The sequence below is a fragment of the Sinocyclocheilus anshuiensis genome, unplaced genomic scaffold (genome assembly GCF_001515605.1).
Source record: "Sinocyclocheilus anshuiensis isolate Anshui unplaced genomic scaffold, SAMN03320099.WGS_v1.1 scaffold4336, whole genome shotgun sequence".
NCBI lineage: Eukaryota > Metazoa > Chordata > Actinopteri > Cypriniformes > Cyprinidae > Sinocyclocheilus > Sinocyclocheilus anshuiensis.
Window position 1 is genome coordinate 12,084 of NW_015553078.1, and position 27,477 is coordinate 39,560.

General features: G+C 37.2%; 1 protein-coding gene across 1 annotated transcript in view; it reads left to right on the forward strand.

Moving 5' to 3' along the window:
* The window catches only part of LOC107668185 (serine/threonine-protein kinase ULK4-like), a gene marked incomplete at its 3' end in the record, with an annotated part of 80,603 nt that overhangs the window by 2,108 nt on the left and 51,018 nt on the right, over positions 1-27,477 (forward strand). The window contains exons 2-4 of the mRNA XM_016459978.1: positions 12,693-12,854; positions 18,961-19,143; positions 22,456-22,583. Of these exons, the coding sequence (XP_016315464.1) occupies positions 12,693-12,854; positions 18,961-19,143; positions 22,456-22,583 (473 nt within the window). The remainder of the gene's footprint in view (positions 1-12,692; positions 12,855-18,960; positions 19,144-22,455; positions 22,584-27,477) is intronic.

Sequence of the window (27,477 nt, forward strand, 5' to 3'; positions counted from 1 at the left end):
TAATTATTCACGGTATTTAGAAGTGCCCACGATAACAATATCGTGCATATTCATTACCGTGATATATCGCATTACCGAATACCGGCACAAGTCTATCATAGACTGTATAAAAACAATGGACGTAGTGTCCGTGACGTCACCCGTAGATTTCCGAAGAGCGTTTTTGAAGCTCAAAAGTGGGCGGAGGCGGCCGTCGCCATCTTGGCAGCGCGTCACCGCGCGTCACTCCCGGATATTCGAAAATGGGCAAAGAGGCGGAAGCAGGTTGTTGAAGCCACGCCCACCTAGCTCGACGGTGGTGACAGCAGCGGCAATCCACCTGTCACTCAAGTGGCCACGCCCAGAACTTTAAGGCTTAATATAATTTAAACGGATGAGTTATAAAAAAATTCACTCCCCTCACAGTTGTCATGAAGGGCAAAATTAGCTATATAGACCAAAATCATTTTTTGAACCAGGCTGTAAACATGTTTTTTTCTGCTGTAAAGTTGGGCATTTTAACATGGGGAGTCTATAGGATTGACTCCCTTTTGCAGCCAGCCTCTAGCGGCCAGTTGATGAATTACAGTTTAAGTCACTTCCTTGTTGGCTTCACAAGAGAGAGGGGGAGGTTGCCGCTTGTGAAATATGTATGTGCACCCCTGATTATAAAGGTGTTTTTTAATCTATTATAATGTAATAATATGAAATCGTCCATTCATCAGCTGTCCAGCGTAACATGCAAATAATCATCAGCATCAATCAGAATATCAGTATCAGTGCAACCCCTAACAAACATTAAGCACAGAGGCAGAGATAGAAGAAGCCCAGTAGAGAAAGAAAAATGCACCTCTATTGTAGGTTACACGGCTTATAAGCAGTAATAAGCTCAGTAATCAGAGAGAGAACTGGCCCTCCAGCACTGTTACTCCCCAGCTCTCTCTCCCTCTCTCCTTTTCTTCCCAGCAGCACTGCCACCAGGCTGTGCAGTTGATCACTCTCTCCAAAGCAGGTCTAGACTGACAGCGACACGATCGGAGTTGAGGCAACGGCCAGATGCCGGCATGCTTCCCCGATGCTGCCTTGCTAATTACTTCCCGCAAACATTAACATTCCATCTTTTGGAAAGCCATGAAAGAAACGGGCTAATTCAGTTCCACCGATTCCCCAACATTAGCGCAATGCAAGTACAGTAATAAATCCATGTGTGTTTTGAGGCTGATGTAGGCAGTGATTGTAATGCCTCGCTTTGCTGACCTGCTTGAGAACCTCTGCTGATTCAGAGAGAGCTGAGCTCAGGAAACAAGACATCAGAGAGGGGGAAAGATAGGGAGGGAGGGGGAGAAGGAGAAAAAAGGCCAGGGGGTGATGATGGGAGAAGGTTGGGGGAGGGTAAGAAGTGCATAACACACAGAGAGAAGATGAGAGTAACAGAGCTAGCCGGAGAATATTGTGTGCTCAATCGAGAGTGAGAGTGCTCTTAATTCAGAAAGACAGCCAGAGCAGCATGCAGACAGGTTTTCAGGTCAGACTGCAACTGGAAGAGCCGTGCGCGATTGTGTGTGTGCGATTCCATGTGCGTGGATGATGAAAGGGTTGTGCTCACTGTAAGTGGCGTGTAGCAGAGCCTTGGGCTGCAACTGGGCATCACACTACTCTTCCATTAAATATTTATTACACACACACACACATACTGTGCATATTCCATCCCCTCCCTATTAGCTCTGCCTGTAATGTCTCACTATAGTGCGCGCTGACCCGTCTATGACTCTGAATATCTGTGATGCGGTTTATACTGATGTGGTTTTGCCTCTGATCTCCGTCATTCCGTAATCAAACATGCTCAGCGGCTCCACACGCGCTCTCTCTTCACGTTTAGCAAAGACGCTCTGCTGAATCGGTCACGAACAGTCGTTCGATATGCATCACCCTGGGGACTGGTATCATGGAGTGTGTGTTGATCGCGAAGGGTACGTAACTTTGTTACCGAAGGCTGTCAAAGTTTTATGTGTGATTTGGATTTTTCTTCTTCTTCTGGAAAAGTGCTACATGAAATGAAAACTGTTTACTTTAATGATACACATTGCTGATCATATTGTGAATGATTCATTGTGTACATTATTCAAATATTTCCACATGATTGTCTTCGTAAAAATAATATTTTATTATTTTATTTAAATTAAGCTCACCAAGGCTGCACTTGTCTGATCCCACCCCCCACCACCTAATTTATTGATTTGATGGCGAAGTAACATTTTTAGCAGCCATTACTCCCCCTATATTAATCTTGTGCAAAAACACAAAATAACTCTTAATTTTAACATTTACTCTCCATTAACAGTCTGAAGCACAGCATGCTGAGAAAATGAAATGTGCTGTAACACATTCAGTTTGAGTTATGCTTGATATAATCTATATTGATATAATTTTCTATTAAGTACAATGCTTTTTTCAGTATATTTGAGTAAAGTGAAATGGTTTCATTTGGTAAATTTATCTGTTAGGTTTACAGTGCAAAGTCTTGAACAGTAGTGTATACTGTATATCTTGTTAATATTAACCATTAGCCAAATAGCTGTTTAAGGGTCCAAGCATCAGGGATGCTAGAACCCTATTTATTCAGTTTCTTAGAATTCTTCACTTTTCTTCTTCCCTAAACATGTGAAAAAGTGACAACCAAGTACAGAAACCCCAAACCAAAATGCGGAATCAAAATGTTCCTTAATATTAGTCCAAATATGCATAAATTTAAAAATAAGTATCCACTGGAATACATTGAGATGTTTACTTGACCTTTAAGGCAGTCGCACACCGGATGAGAAGCACAGCGCAGCGTTGCATCGCGTCGCGCCACGTCTTTAAAATTCTAACACATTATTTTCTATGAGTGTACGCACACCGGCGCCGCCGTTCAGGCATCTGTCCGCGGCTCCCAGCTATGTCGTGTTGTACTTGTTGTAAGAATTGTTGTAGACACGGTGCTGTGCTTCTCATCTGGTGTGCGACCGCCTTTAGCCTATATGGCCTCCTTAGAAATGGGAACAGTGTCGGGGGTAACACATTACAAGTAACACAAGTTACATAATCAGTTTATTTTTTTTAAGTAACTAATGTATTACTTTTAAATTTACAAGAAATTTTCTGAGTTACTTTTTTCAAATAAGTAATGCTAGATACTTTATTTTCCCAACATTAACATTTTGTTTTCCCATTCTTCTGTCCCCAGGTTAAGAGAAATTATTAATGCAGAGGCACTTCCTTCAGCCTGAGGCTTATTAATTTCACACTTGGTGTGAAAAGACCTTTACAGTTGCCAAACAATTTTATTTATTTATTTTTGTATTAAAAATTAATAAGCAAGTCCAGCTCAGGTGACAAAAAGTAACGTAATGCATTACTTTCCATAAAAAGTAACGCAATTATTTACTTTTTTCATGTAGTAACACAATTGTAATGCATTACTTTTAAAAGTAACTTTCGCCAACACTGATGACAAACAAATGTTCGTGTTAGTTTCATGTAAGTATTTGGGAGAAAACAAACAAACTAACAATTGGATGCATATAATTAATTTTAATTTTGATGTAATTTGCTATATAATTATAAATATATAAATACAATATGTTCTTAACTATCATTATGTTTTTGAGGAGTTGCACAAGATATTTTACAGCCTGAACTACCCTACTGACCATAACAAATGGTTATAGAGGTCTGCTTAGGCCTCTCTGAATATAACTTACAACTGCATGTTAAATGCACTGCATTACTTTGGTTGCACCACATAACATTTTTCAAATATTAATAACAGTTTTGTAAAATTATTGTTCTTATGTATTAACTTTTTCATAGAAATAATATTTATTACAGCTCAAGTTGTAATAGAAGGTGTCACATTATGGAAGCAATACGTGAATGCTGTTTCATGTTGACTTAACTGAGGTTCTTCCATCTTCTGTGTCTTGACCAGCTTTTTGATTGGGAGAGACCAGATTAGCTTGAATAAAAGAATGTTTATGCCTGGGACTGAATGGATTGATGCTGAGAGAGACAGAAAGAGCTCAAACAGTGAGACCACACTAATGAAAGGCCTGTCTGGCTCAGGCAATTTACATAGGTCTTTATTCAGGACCAGGTGTGCCGCTCCTTCAAACAGACACTCGCGTTGTTAGAAGGAGCCACACAGAGATGACCTCTGTAAGCTTCACATAATCTCTGTCTCTCACAAACACACACAGTAAAGTAGGCTTGAATGAGTGTATTTAGCCATAGAAAACACCTGTACTCCATAACGAAAAATGTTCTTTAAAAAAAAAAAAGAGCCCAATCAGCATAATTTAACATACAGGTAAATGGACCCCTTTAATGGTTTCCCAGATGGTCGCAAAATGCCACTGACACTCAGGGCTGAGATGAAAATAATTAGTGGTGCTTGCAACAGCAATCGTCACTATTGCTCTACTATTATATATAGTATATATATTGCTGTACTGAACTACTATTGCTCATACTTGCTGTATATTATGTGAACAAACCCCTCTAACCCTGTGTATTAAATTTCAACTTTTAACTTGTCCACACCATTATTTGTTTAGTGATCACAGATATTCACCTGTCAGTAGGGCTCATAAAATCATAATTGTTGATCATTCCCTTTAAATTGTAACTGTGATGATTAATTACGATTATCACAATTTACATTGAATGATGTTTATACCATTGTTTGAAGCAACTGCATGCCATATTTTATATGAAAATAAACACTGAAAACACTCTTAACTGAAATATTTATATAGATTTTCTGTAGTATTAAGCCTCAAATGTCAACTATACATTGGATTGGTTTCTTCTTTAAATAATAATAATAATAATAATAAGTAAAAATATGGATGATATTATAATGTTATACTAAAATTAAAACAATGGAAAAAACCCTTAAGATAACCTGTAGAAAAAAAAAATCACAAGCACTCAGAATAACATAAGTGGACTTTGAATGATTGTTTGCTAATTTGAACAATTACGCAATTGTGGCATCCGTAATTGTAATCGCGATTAGAAATTTGATTAATTGTGCAGCCCTACCTGTCAGATAATAAAATGAGGAGGAAAAAAAACATTTTAAGATCATTTAAGTGAACCAAACTCAGGCCACTGAAAGTCTGCTGAGTGAAAAAGAGCCCAGTTCTCTTGAACGTGGCACAGGCTGTTCTTAATGCAATCTGCAAACAATGACATCATCACAACGTGGCACAAGCTGACTAACCTCTGCTGATTCTGCAGCCAAATTAGCTTGCTGCTCAACTTTTAAATAGTTTGGTTCTGTGTTTGCTGTTAGCAAGTTTTGCAGCACTCTATGAGAAACTCTCCACCTCCCCTAGCTCCACCCATAAAGATCTGCTGTGGGTAATTCCATGTATGCTATATGTGCAGCAGCAGCATGTCTTACATGCTCACAGCTTCTTGTCTGAGGATGTATTAACAGTAGCAAGTTTCACATTAACATTGTGACATCCATTACCATGCTAAACTATCCTGAGAGTTGTCATGACTGAAATGTATTTATTATTAGGATTTTTTATGTCTATTGGTTATTTATTTATTAGTTTGTTTGTGGAACCCAACCTTGATTGTTACTGTAATATTGATGATTATTACATTGCATATATGAGGAATATTAGGATGTCTAACTTAACACCTTTTACTAATTGTTTTTTTTAATGATAAACAATAATAAGCACAAACTCATGTCCTTTTTCAATAAAGCATCATTTCTTTACTACGTAATGCTTGTTTTCTATAGCATAAAAGAGGAAACAATTACATTAGAATAGAATACAATATGTTTTTAATGTAACTTATTGTGACATTGCCCCTGAGTTTTCATTTGAAAAAAAAAAAAAGTAAACATTTAGTTGTGTTAATACGTTGGGGGAGTCTAAACTCTCCTGCATTTAGGACAGTGAATCTGTTTTAAAGGAATTACATAATTTCACTTGCTTCGAAGCTGTTAAACTTTTTAACACTCCATCTTCAGATTTTGTTTCGGTGTGCATCGACTTTTTCACAAACGTGGACTAGTTTAGGTTTGACCTCCTGTTACCGTATCGAGTTACTGACTGCTGATGTTGCGAGACAGAATTTGGGAGAAATACATAAATTCAGTAAAGTTTGGCTTGAGCTTGGCCCGAGGCAAGAATCGAGCTAGGAAGCTCAGCAGAGGTGTGTGAGAGAGAATGAGGCAGGGATTGGAGGACAGATCTCTGGTGAGAAGCTGTCCTCACCTCGTAGCCCCTGTAAGTCTGACATTGTGTGGGTTTGGGAGGCAGCTGCAAGTTTATATATAAACATATACCGGAATAAGTCTTGTGTGCATCAAATCAGGTTAGTCAGGCAGAGCACATGGCATATATGAGTGGCACTATTTGGTCAGGGTATCTGGCTTACGCTGTGTCCTAACCAGGATTGGCGCGACAGGTTTCAACGACAAGTAATTTGTAATTTCAAAAGAGATATCAGATGTACTGGAAAAAAGTAAAAGAAATAAATAAGAAATAAATAACCATAGTACAGACAATTTTCATTATCCAAGTGCTGTTTGATTGACAAATGGCTTCTTTTTTTGAGTGTGTGTATTAGGGGTTGCACCGACTAGTCGACTTCAATGCTCTGCCATGACGCTTTAAGCTTGACGTCGACTAGTCGCTGGTCCTATAGAGGGCGCAACAGGATAAGAAATCTTTGAAGGACTTCCACATTTACGCTCCGTTTCCAAACAGTTAAAATGACAAATAAATGCATACTCCGAAAGCGCTCCACAAGACGTGTGATTATATTACTGGATGCTCGAAACTGAACAGGAGAATGCACGTTTTAAACAGCTTATTGTACAGATAAGTTAATCGCCGTTCTAATCTAATGCGCTGCTGCATTGTAATGCACACATAGGCTACAGACAGTAGCTCGTACATCACGCACACAGAATGATTCAGTGCGGAAATATAGCCTATTGTCAACACTGTTCTGTGATTTCTCAATAAAATAGCTTAGAAACTGAAAGGTTCAAGCATATATATTTCTTAATAACTAAATCCCAAAGCTTCACTACTAGTAGAGAGACGCTGCCAGGTAGAATTAATTCACACAGGTAGAATTAATTCACACACGCAATCGCTCTCACTAATGCATTCATATGAATGTAATCTTTACTGTGCTACTTTATCTGTATCGGATTTAGAACGAGCAGAAATCTGTGAGAAATAAAACGACCCAAAGACAAAAGAACTGATAAAAATGAGCTGTTATAGGAGCAATAGCCATGTGGGCAGCGCTGTGTCATATGCCATAGCTGTGCACGAGGTGTTTGTCACAGCTCCAGACTTATTTGTTCATTAATGACGTCATCAGCAACTAGTCGACTTCGACTCGACTTTCATCACATAAAAGTCGACTTTAAAAAAATCATAAGTCATTCAACCCCTAGTGTGTATGTATATGCACTCACACTTTGCTATAAAGTGGCTATATGGACAGTTCTTGGACAAAATGCCCTAGTATTTATGTAAATAAATGAATGCAGACTAAATTTTTTAGTGGATCAAAGCATGTATGTCCATTAGCAGCCTAATCTGACATTGTCTGTTATGTTGTCTGAAAGTTTTAAATGATTTTATAATCTTGAAGTTTCATAATTTTAAGGTGATAGATAGATAGATGGTTGGACTCAGGACTGAGTTGCTCATTACTGAGTTCCTGCTTGACTTCTTGACTGTACTGTGATTCATTTTCAGTTATGTCGAATTCAAAATGAATCAGGAATCGTTAATCTGATGGTACTGTATGCTTTAGGTCGGAGCAACAAGTGCAACAAGAAAACATCCTAGTTTAGCATAACTTAAATCGTCAGAGTCATACTCTATGTGGTAAAATGCCTGTTCATCAATCAGTTGTTATTGAGTGATTCTTCAATTTATAAAGATATATAAAATGTTCACTTCCTGGGAAACTAGCACAAAGTAATAATAATAAAAATAGAAGTTGCTGCAACCAGGGAAGCCTGTGGCTCTTTTCTCCTCTATAATAAAAGAAGAGCACGCAGACAAAATGTAATAGTAAGCGCTGTCATGTTATCTTGTGTTAGGATGCCTGATGTTTGGGAACACAATCATATGAGACAGTTATGGGAGGTGATTATAGACCTTATGCATCAGAGAAACAGGTGTGGAGCCATCTTTAGAGTTTAGTATTTGAACTTTGCTTTTTACGGTGGCTCTATAGCATCACTGTTGAAGAGTAATTAGCTGGTGAAGTGGATTTACTAAAGTTAACGAAAGTTATCATGTGCATTGTAATGTTCGAAGCTGAAATCATAACAAATGTCGTTAGACCAGGAAGATTTTAAAATGAGCGTTTCATTCATTAATTCAGACAAACTTACCTTTATGCTGTACTTCCATCATATTCACATCTCTTCTTATTGGATGAACAAATGATCTGACTCAAATGATCTGACTCAGTTTTACACATTTTAGAATTTTTATGCATCTTGGCATTTCCATCCAGCATTTTTTTAGCGATATCCCAAAATGTGCACAAAAATAGGTAATGACTCCCCAGTCTGGAGCCTTGGCTGGTCAAGCCAAGTTCACACTACACGACTTTAAATGTCGGCAGATCGCTGTGCTGTTCAGACTACATGACTTGAAGTCGATGTGGGATTTACTAAAGTTAACGAAAGTTATCATGTGCATTGTAATGTTCGAAGCTGAAATCATAACAAATGTCGTTAGACCAGGAAGATTTTAAAATGAGCGTTTCATTCATTAATTCAGACAAACTTACCTTTATGCTGTACTTCCATCATATTCACATCTCTTCTTATTGGATGAACAAATGATCTGACTCAAATGATCTGACTCAGTTTTACACATTTTAGAATTTTTATGCATCTTGGCATTTCCATCCAGCATTTTTTTAGCGATATCCCAAAATGTGCACAAAAATAGGTAATGACTCCCCAGTCTGGAGCCTTGGCTGGTCAAGCCAAGTTCACACTACACGACTTTAAATGTCGGCAGATCGCTGTGCTGTTCAGACTACATGACTTGCTGTCTGTCTTGAAGTCATTGTGGTGTTCACACTACATAACACTACGTAAATGATCCACAACAGGGGGTCACACACTACACGAGCTGACAGCAACTGTCACCCAATGACTTTACACGGTCCCCAAACCACTTTCTGTCATGAAAACACATGCGAGAATTTGAACTCGAAAAAACAATTAAAACAGGAGTTGTTTATTTGAAAATGGATGAAAAACAGATGAGAAATGTGCTCTATTTAGTTGTGGGTAATTTGTAGTCCATCTAGTCAGGGCAGTCTACAAAACACTCTCCCCTCGACTGCAGTCAGATGATCCCTAAAGCATCTTACTCAGACCTCAGTGGAAATAGACTAGCTGTGTACATTTGAAAAAGCACAAACTCGCCTACAACGGAGCGTATTTGTCCTGTGGAATTTAAATTCTTATTGAGAAACCTCTGGCTGGTGGATTTTAGTTTCATTTTCTATGCCTTTTGACAAGGCTTGTGCTACAAGAAAAAAAGAAAGCGCTCAGCACCCCCCTCCTCCCCACCTCTTGCACCCTGTAGCAGCTGTCAGTCATTTCCCCTGCTCTAGCGAGTGCCAGCTCTAGTTCATTACCTAAAGCCTCCACGAAGCCAGACCACCAGACTCCAGCACAAAGAGATACGATAGGCCCAGGGACTCTGGAGTAGCTGCTGTTATTTGTGTTGCGTCAGAATATTCTACTTGAGAGTTCTTTCTACTTTTTGCCTCCAAGATACAGTATGTGTATTAATGCACCTCTTCCATGGACTAAGCTGAACTTTCTTTTAACTTTGAGACGGGGGTCTAGGAACTACATTACAGTGACGGCATCCATATTGCATAGCAGCAGTGCACAGTGTAACTGCGCCTCTAAGATATGCCCAACCTCTCCATTTGCTATTTTCCTCACTCGACTCTGCATGCTTGCCGTTTGTTGAATGCTGTTAAATGTTTAATTTCCACCAGATACGGTTGCAGTGAGACACGCTCAAGGACAGGGGTCCGAATACATAAAAACACAGCCAGCGTTCGTTATCTCTGAGCGAGATTCGCTGTGGTGTGAAATTTAAGGAAATTATTTCACTCAAGTTTGGAGGGTGTTGAGGGACTATTAGGTCATGATGTAATTGCGTGAAATTCGTAAAGGTCTGTGTGTCCCACTTAGAAATGAATTCATGAACGCATGTCTTTGAGTGTAATGCTTAAAGTTTTTCAGAGTACAATTGCGTTTAAAGTCTGCATGAAATGCTCTTAGTAACCCAATATACTTTACTTATGTAATCTGATGTTTATGGAGCTTGATTTTAGCCATGGGGAATTGTTTGGATCTTGAAAAGTGGGTGTTACATAATAGAATGGTGAAGGTGGATACAGGGAAATAGTTGAAAACTAGGAGGTCCTGGTAACATCAACTAAAATTTGTTTTTGAGGTGGAGCAAGTTTATTATATTTTGATTTAAACATTACAAAGTTGATTAGATTATTGGATGTATTTTACAAGAAAATACCATTTCAGTCTTTCTGCTTTTAAATTTCATGTTTCATTCAGTGTTACTTGCCATTATTTTGTATTTATTAGCAATTTCTTAAAAGTAATTTCTTAGCAGAAATTGTTTCAAACTAAATCCCACACTATTTTGTTTTCAGTGTAGTGAATGTTAATTTCAACATAAAAATAATCATAAGTTCAGAGGCGGACAAAGTACACAACTGCATTACTTGAGTGAAAGTACAGATACTACTGGTCAAATACTACTCCACTACAAGTGAACGTTGTAAAGACAGGTTTTTACTTGAGCATCAAAAGTAAAAAGTAAATGCATTGTTTTATTGTCACATTGTTGTATACTTACTATACCTTATGCCACTAATGCAACCTACTGAATACACTGATTAGGTTGTATTATCTTTGGAATTAAAGGGGTCATATGACGTTGCTAAAAAGAACATTATGTTGTGACTTTTTGAATTTTGCTATCAACTGCAAAAACAACTAATTTTGAATTTAGCCACATAAAATGTGGCTAGGGTTTGGTATTGTTTTAATTTGATCTATTCCAAGTCTGATTCTGCTTATTGATTTCAATTCTTATCGATTCCCAGTTTAGATTCCAAAGTTGTAAAAAAAGTGAAGTAAAACATTTTGACCTGCGTGATCATTTAACCTACTTATTGATCATTTATTTGCAAAAATATATATATGTATGTGCAGTGTTTTGACAATAAAATAATGTTCAGATTTATATACTTCCTTGACCAATTTTTAGCAGCAATTTACCAGTAGGCCTGAGTAGTAAGGTTTTTTATATATGGTAATAGCAGCCATTTTTGACGGATATATTAGCCTACCATTTGTATTGCCATAGTTTAACTACAAATATTAAACTATAGTTACTATAATGAAACTATGTTAAATTTGTGGTTACTGTAGTTTTACTACAAATAGCATAATTATGGTTACTATAGTGAGGGAATAGTAAATTTGTGGATACTGGGATTTTACCTCAAATACCATAGTTAAACTAGTTACTATAGTAAAAACATGGTTAATTTAATGAGTTCACATACACATGCGAGTTCACACAGAATAAAAACTATACATTTTCTCTGTCATGTAGATCAAGGTGTAGGTAATTTTTATGTACCGAATGCCGATCATTTATCTTCTATGATCTTTGATCGTAGTGCTCGGCCTACGTAAGGCATCACATACAGTTGTCTATTTAAAATCAATGTGGTGAACACACATATGATCACACCACACTATACATATGTGCCTTTTTCGTCTTTTATTAACTTATTTGCCTTTTTAGAGCACTTTTAGCTGTGCAGTAGTGCAGACGTTTACATTAGTTTAGCGGGGAAGGTCCTGAGGTTGCCAGATTTTTATGTACCGAATGCCGATCATTTATCTTCTATGATCTTTGATCGTAGTGCTCGGCCTACGTAAGGCATCACATACAGTTGTCTATTTAAAATCAATGTGGTGAACACACATATGATCACACCACACTATACATATGTGCCTTTTTCGTCTTTTATTAACTTATTTGCCTTTTTAGAGCACTTTTAGCTGTGCAGTAGTGCAGACGTTTACATTAGTTTAGCGGGGAAGGTCCCGAGGTTGCCAGATTTGCGTAAAAAAATCAACCAAACATCCATTCAAAGCTAGGTGGAAAACTGCAGGCTTAGAAATATTGTAAGACTTGGCAACACTGGAAGGTCCTGGTAGATCGCAGGCCGGATTTTCTACTTGGGGACCTTGATATGAATGTAGCGGAGTAAAAAGTACGATATTTGTCTTTCAAATGTAGTGAAGTTGAAGTAGCAAGTTTCCAGAAAAAAAAAATCAAGTAAAGTACAGATACTCAAAAAGTGTACTTAAGTACAGTACTCAAGTAAATGAACTTCATTACGGTCCACCTCTGCATAAGTTGTATCTGTTAATATTATTTAATGGTCCTGAGTTAACATGAACTAATAATGAACAGTTGTTAACAAAGATTTAAATGAATTGTTCAGATGTATTATTAATTCATTAACTAAACTGACTTTATAGTAAAGTGTATCTCTCTCTCTCTCTCTCTCTTCTTGTTTCTCAGGAAGAGTTGGTGGTGAACCACATGGCTGCCAAAACCATAGAGAACGTGTGCAGCCGTGAGTCTCAATACGCCCAGGGATTCATCACTGCAGAGGTGGGACCTGCACTCTGGTATCTGTTCACACACTCCACAGTGGATGCACTCAGGGTCAGCGCTATATCTGTGAGTATTAAACACACATGATTCTCATCATTTTAACAGGGTGTTTCAACACAAAGTTCAGCTGTGCGTACTGCTCAATTCAACTTCCATTCAGGGAGTAGATTACAGAAGTTGCAGTGCAAGGCAGAGATGTTCACAAGTCTTTAACTTGGAGTCCGAGTCAAGTCTGAAGTCTTTATCGCTGGAGTCTGAGTCAAGTCTCGAGTCTTTGGCCACAAGTCCGAGTCGAGTCTCAAGTCATTTAGTGGCTTGCTAAAAAAAATCTCATTCAAAATCCTCATGTATTGAAATCTTCCTATTTACGAAGCTGTTTTATAGGCTATAGACGTAGGCTATAGGCTATATATTCTATAATCTGCTATGTAAAAAAAAAGATGTAAGGTTATTGTACATCCAGCTTGTTATTTATAGGCTATGTTTTAATCCATTGCCATGTTCAAAACAGTTTTTCTGTAATGAAATTCTATAATAAGAGTCCGATCTACCATGACACACAAGGAAATATGTGACACAGATATTACAAAACCATACAAATAAAGTATTTCTTTATTATATAAGTCAGGGGTATTCAATTAAAGTTCCAAGGCGCGGCATATTTTCTTCCAAGCAGAGGTCCGAAATTTTTATTTATTTTTTTTACATGGATTGCATTTTTACATTTAGATACATGCAAGGCCATGTGACTGAAAAAACAATGTTTCTGTTCAGGGTTTTCCTCCTGAAATCTATACTATTTTAATATTTTAGCCTACTTAAAAGCATTATCTTAAAACCATGTAGCTACAATAATCAAAACATTCTCATCTTGAGCAGAGAAGAAAGATAACTAGCAATTTCAAAGTTTAAGTTCTATCCTAGCCATCTAACAACAATTTTCCCAATTATAATTAGCCTACATGATTCTTTTGAAATGTTCTTAGCCTACAGATTAATAATGCTAAATGTAGATAAACGTCTTGTCACATCTGGGTTGAACACTTAGAGTCATAGGTTATAGATAGATAAATAGATAGTATGAAAAATAACTATATTTTCACCATTGTTGTTTTCTGCTGTGTTTTGTTGTTTCTGTTGTTGTTAAAATAACCGCGTCATCCGTAGCTCTTAAACTTGGCGCTGGCGCGCGTCTGGAGAGAGAGAGAAAGCGCACGGAGCTGAAAGGGCTTGAAGAAAGCGCGTTTGGCTTTTGATAAAAATACTAGAGGATATAGCACTGAAAGATATTTACCATAAAAGACACTGAGTGCTTGTTATGTGATCCGCTGCGCTGTTTTGACGCGCTGCTCACTTAAAATGGTGCTGTGTTACGGCTCGCGGTCCGGATGGATGCTGGGGTGCAGATGCTGTCCGCCTTTTGAATATCAGTTATATAAGTATTTAAGGATAAAAGACTAGAGTTGCTTTTAAAATGTTCACAAGTCCTTTTCCTCGAGTCGAGTCAAGTCTTGAGTCATTTCAGGTCGAATCTGAGTCAAGTCTGAAGTCTATAAAAATGCGACTCGAGTCCGAGTCACTAACTCGAGTCCCTATCTCTGGTGCAAGGCAAAGCAAGTTTATTTATATAGCACATTTCATACACAATGGTAATTCAAAGTGATTTACATAAAATTAATTAAAATAAGCATAAAAATAATCACAACAACAATAAAAAAATTAATTTTAAAATGATTTAAAAATGAATTTAAACAGTTAAGAATAGAAAATGATGGTACATAAAATACAGTACATTTAGTTTGGACGTAGCACAGTGCTCATTCAGTAAAAGCACAACTAAACAGATGTGTTTTGAGTCTGGATTTAAATATGGCTACTGAAATATGGCTACTGATCTCTTCTGGAAGCTGGTTGCAACTGCGGGTGGCATGATAGCTAAAAGCGGACTTCCTTTGTTTTATGGGTGCTCCGATCAGGATTTTTTGGGCCGATCACTGATTGTCGATCACAGGAAGCAATATCTGCCGATACAATCACCGATACCAATCTTTTTGAAGCCTTCTTTTTATCATGTAGAATAATTTATAGTGATGCTCCAGTTAGGATTTTTACAGACATTCATTCAGGGCCTGAATTTCATTTTTGAATTTTTTTTTACATTTTTCAAAAATATATAATTATCTCACCTAAATGTTTGATCATGCAGTACACCACACAAGCAGTGCAGAAGCAGCACGGACTCATTGTGCTTTCACACAGAGGTCCGCTACTGATCCGTGGCTGTTTGCCACAAACACAACATTAATCCATTTTGATTTCAAATCCAAACGTTGTTACTGAAAATGCTTTTTGAGCATTGTGATTCTGTTTTTACGCAGTACAGTAATACAATCTTTCATAGACGTGTTTAAACGACTTTAGTGACGATGCGACACTGTCTCGATTGTGCAAGTGGCAATTCCTGTGTGAACTGTGCACAGGTTTGTGAAATAACGTCTCACATAAAGTTATTTACTGAAGAAATATGAATTGTACCTCACCATCAGCATAATAATTATTTTACGGACAGAGATCGAGACTGTGCCACTGCATGTCATGCCAAGCCTCTCACAGCAGGTGTGTCATCAGCTTGAGATCGGCTTTTATAGAGTATTATAACTTCCCCAAGCTATTATCGGCCGATAGCGATCGGTAGCCGATCAATCGGTGCACCCCTACTTTATTTTGAGTGAACCCTTGGTATTTCTAACTGATATGATCCTAATGATCCGAGTGGTCGATTAGGCTTATATTCAGTGAGCATATCTGCAATGTATTGAGGTCCTAGACCATTGAGTGATTTATAAAGGAGCAATAATACTTTAAAATCAATCCTAAATGTAACTGGAAACCAGACCTGGGGCCGGTTGCACCAGCTAGACGTAAAAAAGCTGGGTGTAAGCCCTACGCTGGGCTTTGCAACGTCCAGCTTTATGATAAATATTTACATCTGTTGCACCAACTAAAACTACGATCAGGCGCAACTACGCCCGGCGTAGTCCACAATGCGCGTCCACTCGGACACATTCTCCCGCAGTGATGGCTGAGACATTCACACTGCAATGGCTACAACTACTAATATAAAACTGAATTGCTCAAGACATCCATAACAAGTGAAGTCACCGCGCCATGATTTTATTGAGTAAACATTTTCTAACAAGACATTTTTTTTAATATCTGAAGTCTCCCTGCACATTCCTATGACAGATTTCTTCAAACAAACATTAAAAATGAAGGCAGCAGGTTAAGTAAAATATAATGAATGTAATACAATGCTTCTCTCTAGAGTTATTTTTTTTATAGCGGACTATCAAGTTTATGTACAATGAATGTCTTTCCTGAGGTAAATGTGACTTTACGTGACATTGTTTTACTGACGTATTTCTGTGGCTGAAAAACCTCATTTATAGTTTGTATTTTGTGATAAAACTGACAGAATTTGTAAGCTGATACTTTATTTCTAATTAAAAGTAACAAAGCACAAAACTTACTGTGATTATTGGATGGCTTTCTAGCTGACTATTGAGTTTATGTACAATGAATGTCTTTCCTGAGGTAAATGTGACTTTACGTGACATTGTTTTACTGACGTATTTCTGTGGCTGAAAAACCTCATTTATAGTTTGTATTTTGTGATAAAACTGACAGAATTTGTAAGCTGATACTTTATTTCTAATTAAAAGTAACAAAGCACAAAACTTACTGTGATTATTGGATGGCAGGCACGCTACAAATAATGAATGGAATTAAAGACGTGAAATATTTCTAAGCACTTATACCGTCCTTCCAAGCAATATGTCGAATGGTACAGTTTTTTTTTTTTATAATCCCAGATTATATGTAATATTTTACTGCATAATTACATGCTGTACAGAAATATAGTTTTTATTAGGTCAATTACTGTCGGCAGTGTGGTATAGTCTCTACACTGAGCTTCGCGATTAATATCGCTTAACCTGCCCGAAAAGACCATAAACATTACAGTTCACGTCTGCAGTACCAGCAGTGTTCCGGATGAGCTGCAGCTGTCTAATGGTCTTTTTGGGAAGGCCAGTGAGGAGTTCACTACAATAGTCCACCCTGCTGGTGATAAAGGCATAAACAAGTTTCTCCAAGTCTTCACTGGAAACAAAACATTTAATTCTTGCAATGTTTTTGAGATGATAGTATGCTGATTTAGTTATTGCTTTGACATGACTATTGAAACTAAGGCTTGACTCCAGAATCACACCAAGATTCCTGACTTGATTTTTAGTTGTTTGACCCCTAGAGTCAAGGGAATGCGTTCACCTTGAGAACTTCATCTTTGTTTCCAAATGCAATGACTTCAGTTTTCTCTTTGTTTAACTGAAGAAAGTTTTGGCACATCCAACTGTTAATTTCATCAATGCATTGGCAGAGGGAGTCAATGGGGCTGTAGTCATTTGGCGATAAGGCTACGTAAACCTGGGTATCATCAGTTTGGTTCTTTCTCATTATTTGACTCAGTGGAAGCATATACAGGCTGAACAAGAGTGGCGCAAGAATTGAGCCTTGTGGGACTCCGCATGTCATGGACGTCCACTTAGACTTATGATCTCCTATACTCGCATAATAACCTCCCCCTTCTAAGTATGACCTCAACCATTTGAGGACCATCCCAGAAAGCCCAACCCAGTTTTCCAGTCTCTCTAGAAGTATGTTAATGTCGACAGTGTCAAACGCAGCACTGAGATCTAGTAGTACCAGCACTGATATTTTGCCAGAATCAGAATTTAAGCAAATATCATTTATTATCTTTATGAGCACTGACTCTGTGCTGTGATGTGGTTGGAAACCAGATTTTGTATCCATTTGAGTTTAAGTAGTTGTTCAGCTGATTAAAAACTACCTTTTCAATAATCTTGCATATAAAAAGGAAGATTTGATATTGGTCTATAGTTGCTCAATATAGTGTTATCAAGTGTAACTGCAATGGTCCAATATGTACTTTTTCATCATCTTTGTTTATTTTATTTTATTTTGTATGTATTTATTTATTTTTGTCCCATTGAGCCAGTGACAATTGCATCAACTGTCCTGGGTGTATTTTAGGGCAGTTCTTATTGTCAGGCCCTGGTCTGACCCTAGGTGGTGCTATAATAAGACCATAAATGATTTCCTTCATGTCTTCACAACTGTACAGTCGAGAATTGAAATTCTGTTCCATTTAAGTTTTGTCTAAGTGTTATGAAGATATAAGTCAATGAAATTTTGGAGAGGGGGTTGGCCAATTTGACCAGTTGCCCTTCAGGACATTCTGAGGTGAATTTGTGCAGTTTTGCTCAGTTGGGGCACTGCAATTTAAAAACCTGTCATAAGTTATCAAAACAATTTTGAATCTTTTTTTTTTTTTTTTAGCAAATATGGGCCAAAATATTGTTTGGTTTGGACCATAGTGACTTATTGGCCTATAACTATAACAACCCAGAAAGCATGGATTTCATTTCATGATTTCTTGTTGCGAGGGGGACTAACAGCAAATTCTATGTTCAGCCACTTATTTGTTATTGTGAATGACAGATGAAAGCTGCAGTTGTAATGTTGTTTATCTTAGCCATCTTAGGATAGGATAAGAAATCCTAACTTTCAAAGAAATGTCCGGACCTTTTACATCATTGTGAAATCATATTTTCTGATTTCCTTTATGAAGCGTGTTGTCTCTTTTGGAATTAGCATTTATTTTTGTAAGCTGTAAAGAACACTAACTTACAGTATCAGTGGAGATTCAAAACTGTTGACATTGTTGTAAACTCACATAAAAATTGGAAACATACATGGTAGTTGTGTCATCTAATTGTTCAAATGCATTATTCATTATCACACCCGTTGATTGTCACTTGCGGCTATATTCATGAAACTTGTTTTGTGTTTTACAATAGCTTTGTACAAGAATGATCATTTTTTGGGCATGTGTTTTTTAAATGTATATTTCATGATACTGGTTAGTTGTTTCCTTTTTTTTAACCTCATCTCTACAGCGGTATCAAAAATGTATAACCTTTTGATGACATATTAATGTTCCTCTAAATAAATAAATATTATGTAACAAAAAGCAGCAGTATTGAAGATTCTGTATTCAGCCCACCTGTCTTACCTTTATCTGCCCTTCCAGGCTCTGTGTAAAATAACACGCCAATCTGCGGGGGCCTTCCAGAGTGTGATTGACAAGGTGGGATTACCCAGCATCCTCAGTTGTCTGGTGTCAGGCATCAGCCGTGTCCAGCAACACATGCTCACTATGTTCGCTGCCATGTTGGCATCAGGAGCACATTCCCACAGACTGGTACAGGACCGGGTATGTACAGCATATAAAAACGGTTTCCAAATGGGATGTTTAATAAAATCATGTCTATTTTTCATGGTGGAATTAGATTTTCCAAAAATAGTTGCAAAAAAAAAAAACTTTTTAGAAGTAAACATCTACAGTATATAAACATTTTCAAATGAACTATACGTGTACAAGTATATTTATATTTGTAATCAGGATGCCGGTGTCCAGACCAAACATTCCCCAAAACGTTTATAGCAGGTTTTCTAAAGTTTTCATGTAAACCAAGTGTGTACAGTCTTAATAAATAATTCTATAATTTATCAGTCTTGGCAATGTTTAGGATGAGGTTTTGGGATTTGACGTGGCTGCATAATTCATAGTTATCAGAAATATACAAACATGTTTTTATATATTTAAATATTAATACAGTGGTGGTGTGAAAGAATCATGCACCTTAATGATTGATGTGTTTATTTTCTCTCATGTTCTTATTTTTTTGCATTCAAAAAACATTCACTCCCTTTGCTTTCACTTTTAATGAGAGTGTTAAAAATAGTTGAGAAGAATATCAGTAGGGAAACAGGTGCTGTAAGGACAAGTGTGCTGTGTTGCGTACAGTACAATTCAGTGGAACACAGCGATTTATAGCATGTGAAATCTTAGGTGAGATTAAGTTTGAGTTAAGTTTGGAACAGGGGAGCATCCGTGCAATTGCCCTGAGAGTGTGGTGTTTTGTGCTTCCTGTATAGTAGTTACCAGCAACACTGTTGGCATCTATGATTCATATTTTGTAGCTTTTAACCAACAACCTTGAGATAGAATGCATGTTTGCAATATATCGGACATAAAAAAAAAAGTATAGTAATAGTATAAAAAAATAAAATAATATAAACATGAAATTTAGAGTGTTACAATTGCCCCCAGTCTCCTTTGCTGCATGTGACTTACGATAGATTGGCCCAGTATGTATTAGACTTTATGGTAGTGTTTGAACTCGTTAGGCATTACAGTTCTATTCAGTACATTACTGAGTCCAATTCTGATAATTTCCTTACGTTTGACATTAATCCTCCCAACAGGGATGCCAGTGCACCAGGAGTTTAGCATTTCAATGTCCAATGTGAAGGAAATGCTGCATCTAGTGCAGCATTTTTATTTGTATATGTATTTATTTATTCTTTAACAAGTTCTGCCAATAAGTTTTTGATTTCTTTCAGTTTGGCACACACACTTTGTACATCCTGTGCCATCTCTCTCTCTGCGTTGCATTATTGACAGCCTGTATCGTTCTTAGTACTGGCAGCACTTCATCGGTCAACAACTTTGAGATCGTACACGATTTTCTGGCGAAAGTGAATCTAGCAGCCTGTGTGAAATGCGCTTAGCTGTACTATTCTGCATCAGTACAAATACCTGCACGCGTTGCGCATGTTTTACTTGCTTCATGAGCGTTTCTGCATTACTTACAGTACTAAGCTGCTGCAATGGAGAAGCTCCAATGCTATTAAATTAAAGATGATGTACCACAGAGCAAGAAAATTAACCGTGAAAGTAACAAAAACTTGTAAAATACATTTTAATGGGCATAATTAAGTGTGAAAATAACCGAAGGATAATCGGTATCGGGCGAGTACTGGAAAAAGTGGTATCGGTGCATCCCTAGTAAAAACTGTACATTTAAAATTACTATTTTAATATATTTAATATAATACTATTCATTCATTCATTCAGTGGCCATTATTCAAGTCTTCAGTCTTGCATGATCCTTCATAAATCATTCTAATATGTTGATTTTGTCTTTAAGAAACATTTTTTATTATTATCAAAGTTGAGAACAGTTGTGCTGCATAATGTTTTGATAAATAAAGTACCGTATTGACCCGAATATAAGACGATGTTTTTTTTCTTGGAAATACATCTGAAAAAACACGGTCGTCTTATATTCAGAGTCTAGACTTTGACATGTCAATAATACACCCACAACAATAGGTGGCGCCAAATACGCATAAAACGAGTGTGCCATGAAATAGGAAAATATGCAATATGAAAATAATTGAAGACAAAATGTGTTTTACTGAGAAAAAACAAGATTCGGTTTTTAAAAAGCCTTTTTCCAAAATGTACATCTGGAAAAAGGGGGGTCGTCTTATAATCAGGGTCGTCTTATATTCGTGCCAATACGGTATACAAAATAACAGCATTTATTTGAAATACAAATCGTTTGTAAGATGATAAATGTCTTTACTGTCACCTTTGATCAATTTGAAGTGCCCTTGCTGAATAAAAGTGTTTGTTTAAATAAAACCTTACTAACTCCAAACCTTTGAGTGGTAGTGTATTTTAGCTACATTTAATCAAGCTACCTCAACAATTATGTCCAGTCTTAATAAGAAATGATCTTTGCAAGCAGTTCTTTACCCATACAATTCTTAAAAAAAATGTCCAAGTATCAAAAGTTTTCAGAAACTTGCTGAAACCTATGTTTCTCCTAGATGTAGCCAGCAGCCCGTGAAGCAATGCAGGCCTTGCAGCATGTCAAGAATGAACAAAACATTGTACGACGACTCTTTGCTCTTTATCTGAGGCAGTAATCAATTGGAAAATGGCCTGTAGAAATTGATTGAAATGCCACTGTACAGTACAATGCTAATTTTCTTTGACCTGTATTCATTTGCATGTAAATTTCCAATTTGACTGAATATTAGAGGGGGAAGAAAAAAACAAAACAATCTTTTGAGTGCCTAAAACTTCCTGGATCACCTCAGGACCACTTATAAACTGCTGTGGATTTCTCTGCTTAATTCCCCTGACGAATAGAAGTCCAGAACGCTGCGTGTTTATTCATACATTGTCTAGCATAGAATTTAAATTTCAATGAAGCGCAGAGTGGCTGGGCTAATTGGGTAAGGAAGTGCCGCAATCTCGGAGTGCAGCTTGGAATACTGTTGATGTAATTACAATCCATGCCTAGAGTACAGTAGGTGAGTTTGAAATTAATTAACTCCCCTTCTCGAGCTGTAGTTAATCCTAATGTTTCGGATTGTTTTGCTTTTGACAGTCCCCCCCCAATTATGCTGATAGTGAAAGTTAATCAATTCCTCCTGATTTGCTGCCCACTAAATGCTGTGGAACTCATTATCTTATTTTAACCTCTTGTTTTATATCAAGTGCATTTTGGGGGGCTTTTCCATCCCCTCCAGCACCTCGCTGTGTAAGTGATAGCACCTGTCAAATTACTGCCAGGCAATTGGGACTTATGCCACACTAAATGTCCAGAGACCTCCCGGTCTTTTTAAATGATGCATGCCCTCTAACGGCTTGAACGCCTCTTTGCAGGAATTTGTTATGAAGATAATCCGCTCTCTGGAGAGTCCGTCTTCAGTCATCCGTGCCAAGGCCTTCCTCGTTCTTCTGCAGGTCCTTATGAACAACAGAGAGATGCTTCTGCTCTGCTGTAACTCCAGGTAAACTCTCTAAACAATGAAATCCCATCAACCAACTATGCAGAATACATTGACAGAGCACACACATTATAGATCCGGTGAAATGCTTCTGTTCCTCAATAGCACTGAGAGCCAAATATACACGGAACGGTAAACAAAGACACTAGCACAAAGGAAAAAGAAGATAGATGTTCCTCTTGTGCCCCATATCCGAGTACAAACACATCATAAACCACACTACCACGCTACAATGCATTCCACATATGAATCAGAAAGAGACCGTCAGGGAGATGGAGGTATGGAAACACATGGACTAAATCAATATCATATATGTTTCATAAATGGTTGGTAGAGAGATGCATGAGAGGAAGGAAACTCCAGTGGGTCTGTTGCTCCACTGGACTGTAGCTGTTTTAGTTAAAGATTTTTAAGAGTTACAGTGACTTTTCTCTGTAATAACTGCAAAAGTTTCACAAAACTCAGAAGAAAGCTCAGTAGATTTCTACACATCATTCATAATAGTTTAAACAGCTCTGTCCCATTGAATGTAACTTTGGGGTACAGCAACTTGTCACTGGGCCAGTGCCCTCAGTAGGACATCTTTGTGCCATTTTTTACAGCTGAAATGTTCATAGTAGTATGTTAAGGGTACATATTACTACTCTAAGGTCACCTTTATTTCTATAGTGCTTTATACAATACGGATTGTGTCAAAGCACCTTCACAGTGAATCATTTGTCCTTTGTGTCAGTATGTCATAAATAGAATGGGGCATCTGAGATTTGTTGCTCGCGTTGCCCCGTATCCAGTGTAGTTTTTTTTTTTTTTGTCTTTAGTCACTAGTGTTTTCAAAAGTAATGGTACTTCGGTACCAATACTTACATTTTAAAAACGTAATGATTCCAGCTTTTCCACAGTACCGGGAGTACCGACCCGCTGACAGGCGACTGCTTTCAAACACTCCCGTATTTGTGTGATGGTCTGGGAAGAGCGTCAAAGGGATGTTTTTGCAGCGCTAAGCATTGTAGCCAATCACAGATATGTTTGTTGAGTGTGTGAATACAATGGCCAATCAGAGGCGTGTAAGTCAGAATTGCCAGAGTTCGTTCAGCTTGATCTCTGCACTCTCAAGAATAGTTTTGCTATAACCAACAAAGTATAAACACAATGTAAATGAGAGATTCATTTTGCGGTATAGACACATTTTTTGATTATATTGGGAGTTTTCACCCAGTCAGTGAGCTTGTGCTGTGGCTGAACTGAACAGATATCAGCTTCATTGATTATAAGGAAGGGTATTTGCTCACTTTCTGTGTATAACCCATTCACAATTGGAATAAACGTAAAATTTTTCATTCTAAGTACACTGCAAAGTTTCAGGAGTGACAACTGTATTAAGTTGTGTTCTACATTAAATTCCATTCTACATTATGGAAAAAATGCTGATGAGTTGAACACACAAGCAAACATGTAAGTTGGAGTGATCTCTATTGAGATATTCTGCACAAATAAAAGTGTAATTCAACCAGGTGTTTGTTTTTTTTCCCATTTGTGCTGTTTACTGCGACTGAATCTGTGAGCAATAATGTTTTGTTATATTTTTTTTAGCAAAATAATTATAATAATTAACCATTTAACTATTACTGTGCAGCACTATATAACAGTCTGAATTTGATCAATTTTGATACAAGTTCAATTCAGTTATAAGTAGTTTTACAAATGGCCGCATTGTTCATTATTTACCTCGAGTCAACATGCGTTTCAGCTGTAAAGCAGCTCTATAAAAGGCAGCTGTGCCATCATCCAGCTTAATTCACTTCAAGCTTTGTTCTCATCAGATGGTGTCAGTGCAGTCATATTAATATATTTCTGAAAGTTAAGTGTCTTTCAGACCACATCTAAGCAAGCAAAAAGGCAACAGTGGCAAGGAACCCAAACTCCATTAGGTGACAAAAAAAAACAAGGTGAACGAACACGTTGTGATATTGATTGAGGTACGTCACGCCAGCATTAAAGGGTTAGTTCACCCAAAAATGAAAATTACCCCCTGATTACTAATATACACCTTTTAGATGGTTAATGAAGTACAACTCTCCTCAGAAATAACAGGATTTAAAATTGGGTGATTTGTTTTTTCCAAAGTTATCAGTTGATTTGAATGTAATGTTTTGCCACAATTTTGTTATTATTATTATTATTATTGCGGTTTTTAATAAAAATATTATAAAACATTACAATTAGACGTTGACAATATGTCAATGATAACAGACAACAGAACAAAATGACAACAGAAAAAAGTGATCCGACCGCATGACGGCACACCTGATTAACCACTCACCTGTGGCCACCTCACCATACTGTTGATGCCGTGTCCCGGCTGGAGCGACAAAACAAAAAACATGAAAACCCATTACAAACGAGGCATTTGTTGCATCCAGTGGGGACATAATTACTGATTATAATGACTTATACAGGTGAAACATATCCCAGTTTAATATGCAGAGACAACTATACATTAATAATAGAGTTCCCTGAAAAAGTTAAAACACTCAGACTCTGTGGCAAAAAGCAAACAAAAAAAAAACAATCTACAATACAAATTTTGGAAAATTAGTTTCCTTAATCCAGCTCCTTTTTTCCTTTGCAGTAGATTGGCTTGACCTCTAACTGTGAAACCAATGACAGAAACAGGACAACCATTTAAAACAGTTCCTTTTTCCAAATTTGTGTCTTTCTTTGAATCTTATATAAGATGACTGGATCTTGAAACTGATCTCATTATTCCTTTTGTCTGTATCTTCAGAATACAACTGGTCATTTTCTTTAATCATGTTCTCCTAATTCATCTATATTTAATTTGAAGCCAGTCTTGAACAGCTGAAGCTCCTAATTGGCCTCATCACTGTCTTACAAACACAGGATGTCTGTCATCACTAGTGCTTCTTCTGCAACAAGCCCAGAAACAAAATTTGCTCTCTTCTTGCACTCTCTCTCTCTCTTCCTCATTTTCTCCATGTACCTCCGAGTCCAAGCAGTGATGGAGTGTGTCAGAACTGACCCTGCGTTCTATCTCCCAGAGTGAGAGCGTTACCTCGCTGTTCTCATAAACACTTCTCTAATTAGCTGTGCAGCGTCTGCTGCATGCAGCCCTGTCAGATGAGTGCTGCAGCCTGCCTCAGACGTGTCAAACTGGACACGCTGTGCCCAGCCCCTCTCTGGTCTGAGCAGACACATGGAGTTCTCCCAGCTCCCAGATAAGGGGATGTTTTAACTCAATGAGATGGCAGCAGAGCTCAGAGGTAGTGAGGAGATGTCTCTGTTCTAGGATTGGTCCTCTGGAGGTTTCTGATGGAGGAGGGGTTGGAGCTCTACTGGAGTTTTTAATTTGAACGTTGAGATAAGAATGTTTCATTTTAGAGACTGCAGAAATGGCTTGGCAGAATATCTGCATTGTAGAAAACGGTTTTATAACAGTGGTGATAAATACTAACCGCTACTGCGGTTAACTGATAATTCTAACTCCATTATACTCTAACAATGTGTTTGTGGGATTTCCATAACATCCATCTGGAATTTATTTTTCATATTCGTTGTGCTTCCTTTGAGCTTCACACTGAAAGCTTTATGATTTAGATCTGTTTTATGGACTATGTCTTGTTCATTTTTATCTATAAAGATAATATGCTGCAGCGTGGTATATCAGCGGGTTGCTAGGGTGTTCTGGGTAATTTTAGGTTACTGTTTTTTTTTACTGGTTTCATTACTGGTTCAAAGTCAGAAAAAGTCTACCCCAAAAAAACTAGAGATTCTAGCTCTTGCTTGGTAAAGGTGCAGTTACATTAGAGAAATTTCACAGGCAAAAAAGGTCTATTGTCAATAGTGTAGCAATGCATGAAGTCACCTTCAAACCAAGTAGATTGCCCCCCCCCCTCAAAATAAATTATTTAATAAAACAATAAAAAACAATGAATGTAAAAAAGATGACTAATTCAGTTCAGTATGCAAATTAAAATAGCATGATTATGGTTGGCTAAACTGTGGGTTATTGTGGTTGGAAGGGTGAAAATTCTAACATTGTTAATGGGAAACATTTCTAAGAAGTGCCCCAAGAACAAATTTATGTAGACAAACTAAAATGAAAATATAGTTAGTCATACTGAAATCGTAAGTGTAAGGTGTGCAGTTATGTTGATAATGAGGAGTCCTCACATCATCAGACTTTAGGATAAATCTGTTTTCCGATTATACTGTAAGTTGTAAGTCTAAGTTTTTTATACTGTAAGCTGCTAACCGTAACTATGTTACTAACTCTATATGTGCATAAGCAGGGGTGCACATAAGTGGTGTGCAGTTGCGACCAAAATTAAAAATGCACGTGGTAAATAAGTTCAGACTGCTCATTTGCACACCTACATGGTTGTCTGCTGTTAATGCACAATCACCGTAAAACGTAAAACTGTGACCTGTGACATTTCATTCACTGACGTGCTTCAGTCAGCAGCGCTAAAACCGGCAATGCATACTTGCCGGCAACCCGCCAAAATAAAAGTGAGCTGATTTTAGGTTTGGAAATGTTAAAAATTCATTAAAAAAAAAGAAAGTAAAAAAGGAAAAAGTTGAAAATGGAAATATTAGCATTGTAGTTTTTTTAAGTGTACTATACAATTATTGTATTTTTATTTAATACTATTTTTTTTATTTTAAATTATAATGGTATTATCATACTTTATTTATTTTTTGTCTATTATTTTATTTTAAAAAGAACCTAATTAAATAAAGCGCAATTGTTATTTTTTACTTTTTTTATAGTTATATCTAATGGCTCACATTATTTGCAGTGTGAGCACCAAACCAAATCTCTAGGTAGTCTCATGAGAACCAGACCGAAAATCTTATGTGCACCCCTGGACATAAG